Raw genomic sequence first — 5,201 nt, forward strand, 5'->3', positions numbered from 1 at the left:
GAAACTGCTTGCAAGGAAACTAAGGAAACTGTATCTAATTTATCTCGCACAACTGATCTTAAAGGTTAATTAAGTTTTCAATAAAATGATATGCTATTATCAGTATGTTATAATAACCTAAAACTTGAAGCTTTTTTCCAGGCACTTGAGGCATTGAACGTTCGACTTATGTTGTGCCTAAAGTTATCTGGCGAAAGAGCTAATCTCTTAGAAAAGGGCTCTTACCGCTCCGCTTTTGAATCCGCCATTTCGGAACTAAAAAAGAATAGCATCGGCTTGGTGCAAACTGTAAAGACCTACGCAGATCAGTTTGATGTACTATAAAGGATACATTTGATTAAAACTGAGAGTCAACGCGCAACGTTGTTATTTATGTAACAGAATCCCGCCGGAACGGTGATGCGCGATTTTTACATTCAAGAAATACAGTTAGCCTGCGAGGAGATCAGTCGTTTAGTTAATCTCCGAATTATTTTGGATGACTCATTGTTTCCGCCTGGCGACCTTTCCTTGTCTCTCGCATGTGTAAAAGAAGCTCTGCAAGCTGGAAAAATGGGCGCTTATGTGGACGAAGAAATTAAAAAGCAACTTTCTTCTAACTTTGATAAGGTTTGACCCTCAACGTTGCGTTTGTCGTTAATTGTATAACAATTTTTAAATCTACTTTTACACTCGATAAATTATTTTTTTTTGAACTTTTTTATTAGATGTGTTTCCTTTTTTTTTTAATAACATTTTAAACGACAGTTAATTGAAGAAGGGCAGCGTATTCTGGAAAATTGTGATAATCTAGAATCTCTTGAGAAAACACAAAAGTTAATATCGGAAAGCAAAAAGGAAGTAAAAAAGGTAGAAGAATTGGCTTGTAAATTACAAGAGAATCCTGAAGATAAAACCGCTGAACTTGCCTACGGAGTCGCTTGTGAAGGTTTTTCCTGTCTGTAATCTTTAAAAATTTATTCGAAAAGCGGCTCTGAATACCCTTAGAGTTGTTGGAAAACATTTTTCGTTTGGACGAAGATTACAAAAATACCTTAACTTCTCAGCGGGAAAGATATGCGCTCAGCCTTTCAGAGTCGAGCCACTTAATTATGGATGCAGCAGCGGCGGGCGGTATACCTTTGAATTTGTATACAAGTCAACAGCTGGTCGCTTGGGGGTGGCTTAAGCAGTTTGCTTAGATTCTAAGGGTGTGGAAACTATTGCTACGCAGTTTTACAAAGATGCTGAAGTTCTTGATAAAGTCGCCAAGACAGTCGCGTCCGTAACTGAGGACGGCCTTAAAAGCGCTGCTGTCCTGCAGGCGGCGGCCAATCTATCCAAGTACCACCCCGGTTCTTATACATAGCTTGCATTGGCAGGGGCGAGACATATGCTAACGAGCGGCCGGATAGTCTTTTTAGCGGCGTACAAACTGTGCCCTCGGACGGGGAATGCTGCAGATCTCCAACGAGCCGCCCAGACGCAAGAGGAGTGGCTGCACCGCTACGATGAGTTGCTGATAGCCATGGACAGGTGCCTTAGGCACTTCCTTGCTCGGCAAATGCTGAACTGAACCAAACAAGGGCTACTCCGACCTTCGCAGGATCAATAGCGGTAGCTGAGGAATTGTTTTACAAGGCGGCAGATCAGGTCTCCCGTTAATTCTTTTCAATTTAAGATGCAATAATCGAGTCCCGTAGACCCAAGCGGCTTGTGAAAAAGGAGACCAGCAAGGCTTTCTGCGGGCCAAACAGAAAGTCCAGTTCATTGAGGGGCGCCTGCAGTCTCTACTCGAAAGAGAACTGACAGCCAGCGGGGGGCTGGAGACGAAAACCGGAAGTTCAGAAAGTGCGACCTATCCCGCGTCCGCTGCTCAGCTTTAACGAGTTTCCGTGTATTTTTTAAGGTGATCTTAAGAAAGCGCTCGACCAGGTGGCCGCCATTTCCCTGAGTTCGATGGACAATTTTATAGCGTAAGTTCTAACCGTCACTGCTCTACTCGGAAAGTCTCTTTAAGTTTCGTAGAGTCTATTCGGGCATAAAAGTGGAGGGTCTTCTAAGACCCGCAAAGGCCGTCATCCGTTTGAAGGACGCGGGTGAGGCAAAAAAGATGGAAGCACCCTCTGAAGGCGGGGATCAGCAGACGAGAATTGTGCGGGAAGACAAAGGTACACACTCTTTTTTGAGCTCTACGGCATCACCAACCATTTGTGTTCGGCGCGTCAAGTGATTATCTTCGAGCAGATGAAGCGTCTTCGCACGGCTGATAACATAATCGGAAAGGCTGCTCAGGGCCTTCACCAGGCGGTTTCCCGCTGGGACGACCACGAGAACGATCTGATAAGGTGCTTTCTACACCGTCGCTTTGCTTGTGTATTGCTACTACGTGGGGTATACCGCAGTACCATGAAGAAAATTTCAGAAAACTTTGCGCGCCTGTCGATCCTGAAGGATGAGGTCCTTAAGAAGACCGAGTTAATCGAAGTTTCCCGATTCATAGTGGAGGACGCACGAAAGGCCGCCTCAATGGCTTCAGAACTCGCTAAGGTACACACTGCCTCGCGAAACCCCCCCTCCCCCCCGCTTTCATTCCCTTCTTCTCTCCCAGCACTGCGTAGATAAGCGCCTGGCGCAGGATCTTCAGACTAGGGTTATCCAGGCGGACACCCTCTCCACGCAGCTGAAGATCCTCTCCACCGTAAAGGCATCGATACCGGATGACCAGCAGGCGGATCAGCAGCTCTCTGTTAGCGCCCAGAACCTCATGAACGTGTGCAAGGGGCTGCTCAGCGAAGCGCACAGCTGCGCTATCAAATGCCCACAGAGCAGCGCCCTCATACAGAAATGGCGCACTGTGGAGTACAAATTTCAGTAGTTTGATTTTTTATAAGACTCTGCGGTCAATAAATGTCCCCTGCGCTTCTCACAAGTAGTTAAAAAAGCGAAGTGTATTTCACGGCTTATTTATATATTTTGCTTCTTCCTGTGCGGCTCCCTCAATAAGAAACTTTAGATCATTGAGTCGTTTTAGCTCTTCTTCGTGGTCGGCCAGCGTTTCTAGCAATCCAAAATATCTCTCGATATTAAAATTCTCCTTTTGAGCCTAAAAATAATAACAATAGCATCATATTGAGATCAGTGTATATTATACTTGCTTCTTATTAATTTGCTACCGATTTTAAACTCTTTCTGCTTATAAAAGTATTTAAAACAAACAAAGACGTAATAAAAAAACAATTATTTAGCGTAAATAAATAAGTTTAATTCTAATTCTAATAAAAAAAGGATAAAAGTTTAAACTTATAAGAAGTTTTCATTATCAATTGTAGAGAAAGCATTAAGTTTTTCGTTTAACAAGTAGCAAAAACCAAATTTTGCTCAACGCAGCAAAGAGCCAAAAGTGTGAAAAAAATCAGATATAAAAGAGAAAATTGTTTATAAACATAGATATATATACTTTAAGCGACGATAAGGTTTGATGTAAAATAAAATAGAAATAAAATAATTCGGAAATTTTTATATGTTAGAATTGAGTAAAGCTGTAAAAAAAATTGATAAACTTCTTTGATTATTCTGCGATAAATATTTTAATGAAAGAAAAGCAGTTCCTACAAGAATAAACTGTTTGTATAAAAAAGTAATACTGTGGTTGAATATAACTTTTGAGTTCCAAACGATTATAGTTAGTATGAGGTATAACGGACTTGTAATTAACAAAAGTTATGTATAAAGGGCATTATAGTAAGTTAAAAGAAACTTAATACCCATTTGTAGAGTCTGGAAGACATGTGTCGAGATATACCAGTGGAAAAGTTGTATTCCTCTTTAGTGGAGGCGAAGAGTGCATAAAAAAAAACCGCATTGGCTGAGGTTAAGAAATACGTGACCGGCTCCACTAATAGGATGAAACAGTGGATAAAATGAAAAAAAAAACACGACTATACAGGCCGAACTAGGAAAGTATGTAAGCGAAGCACAAAGTGAACATAAGGGGACGTAACAGACGGCCTAAAAGTCCTATTCCTATACTACTGAATCATCATCAAAGCCGTTAAAAACTTTATATAGATTTGAAAAAAATATCCTGACGAACTGGCAACCGACTATAGTTTTCCTTAGTTTAATTTTAACTATTATACTTGTTTGTCAGTCATCTAAGTGTTTATCGTACTATCAAGTAAATCATCATTGGGTAGAAATTATGGAATAAAAATTTCATAGAAGAGCCTTTTAAAAAAAAAGTAAAAGAGACAATATTATTGTATAAACAACACTTTAAAAGTGTTTTACTTAAAATAATTTAAAATGATGGCAAACACGAATATTATTTACTCAGTTTTCGGTTCCTTAAAATTTATAGCTTTTATATGCTGAAGTAAATAGATTGGAAAGCAAACTTCTGCTTACAAAAGTTTTTCCAAAAAGAATGAAGTTTTTGAATTTAAAAAGCGTCAAAAGAAAGCGGACACATTACAAAAAGAACATTTATAATTAGAGAAAATTATAATTTTTATTGAAAAGAATATGATAAAGTAATAAAAAAGTAAACATGAAGTGCAAATTAGATGTCCTAGTAATGAGCAATTTGCTCCATAAGCGTCCTATTTAGTTGCTTAATAACTTCACTTGGTTATTATAATATTTAGAACTGTTAAATCTTCAAAGTTTTTCTTAATATAAAATTTTAATTACTAGTTCGTAAATTTAAAGTGAAAGTTAAAAAAATTAGAAAATTTCTTTTGTTAGGCAACAAAAAACCCCCTTCTTATACTAAAATAAACCTTATAGAAAACTTTATTTGCTTACTCTACTAAAAAACCAAATAGTATTTTTAGTTTTTTGTAAAAATAATTTACTTCCCCGCGAGCGTAGAGGATCGCTGAAAAAGTAATAGTGTGTTAACGTCTCGATCTTAATTAAAAGGTGTTCGAGCCAGTAAAGTAAAATAAAGTTTTTTTAACATTAATATAACTTTTTAAATCTTTTGAAAGAAGTGAAGGAAGATAAATAACTTTGTAAAAAAAATTAAAAAAGGTTTAAGAAATTCTTATAGAATTATATAAAAAACACTGTTCGTAGGATTTCATAAAAATATAATAAATTTTTAGTTTACTAAAAAAAAAGTCAAACAAGTGAAAACAAATTACATAAAATATAAAAATAAATAAATTAATAGTAAAACACTAATAATAATAAAAAATAAGCTACTTGTAATAACA

The 5,201-nt window shown here is 37.6% G+C and overlaps 1 protein-coding gene across 1 annotated transcript; it reads left to right on the forward strand.

Moving 5' to 3' along the window:
- The first annotated feature begins 6 nt into the window (after positions 1-6).
- LOC135144316 (vinculin-like) lies at positions 7-2,903 on the forward strand. The gene is made up of 14 exons (XM_064076336.1): positions 7-64; positions 131-315; positions 382-609; positions 748-928; positions 988-1,113; positions 1,182-1,334; positions 1,395-1,515; positions 1,566-1,632; positions 1,683-1,830; positions 1,889-1,955; positions 2,008-2,150; positions 2,210-2,327; positions 2,385-2,529; positions 2,591-2,903. Exons 2-14 carry the CDS (start codon positions 169-171, stop codon positions 2,855-2,857), a joined length of 1,911 nt encoding a protein of 636 aa, XP_063932406.1. The 5' UTR covers positions 7-64; positions 131-168; the 3' UTR covers positions 2,858-2,903.
- Positions 2,904-5,201: the final 2,298 nt, after the last annotated feature.

This window comes from Zophobas morio, unplaced genomic scaffold, assembly GCF_036711695.1.
Source record: "Zophobas morio isolate AGI-343-1 ecotype UQ-CSIRO unplaced genomic scaffold, CSIRO_AGI_Zmor_V1 ptg000093l, whole genome shotgun sequence".
Lineage (NCBI taxonomy): Eukaryota > Metazoa > Arthropoda > Insecta > Coleoptera > Tenebrionidae > Zophobas > Zophobas morio.

Excerpts from the sequence above, each read along its gene's own strand:
- LOC135144316 (XM_064076336.1), top strand. The coding sequence starts at position 169 with ATGTTGTGCCTAAAGTTATCTGGCGAAAGAGCTAATCTCTTAGAAAAG. Across the intron at positions 1,335-1,394 it reads TCTATCCAAGTACCACCCCG|TCTTTTTAGCGGCGTACAAA; the intron begins GTTCTTATACAT and ends GCGGCCGGATAG. Across the intron at positions 1,831-1,888 it reads GAAAACCGGAAGTTCAGAAA|GTGATCTTAAGAAAGCGCTC; the intron begins GTGCGACCTATC and ends GTATTTTTTAAG.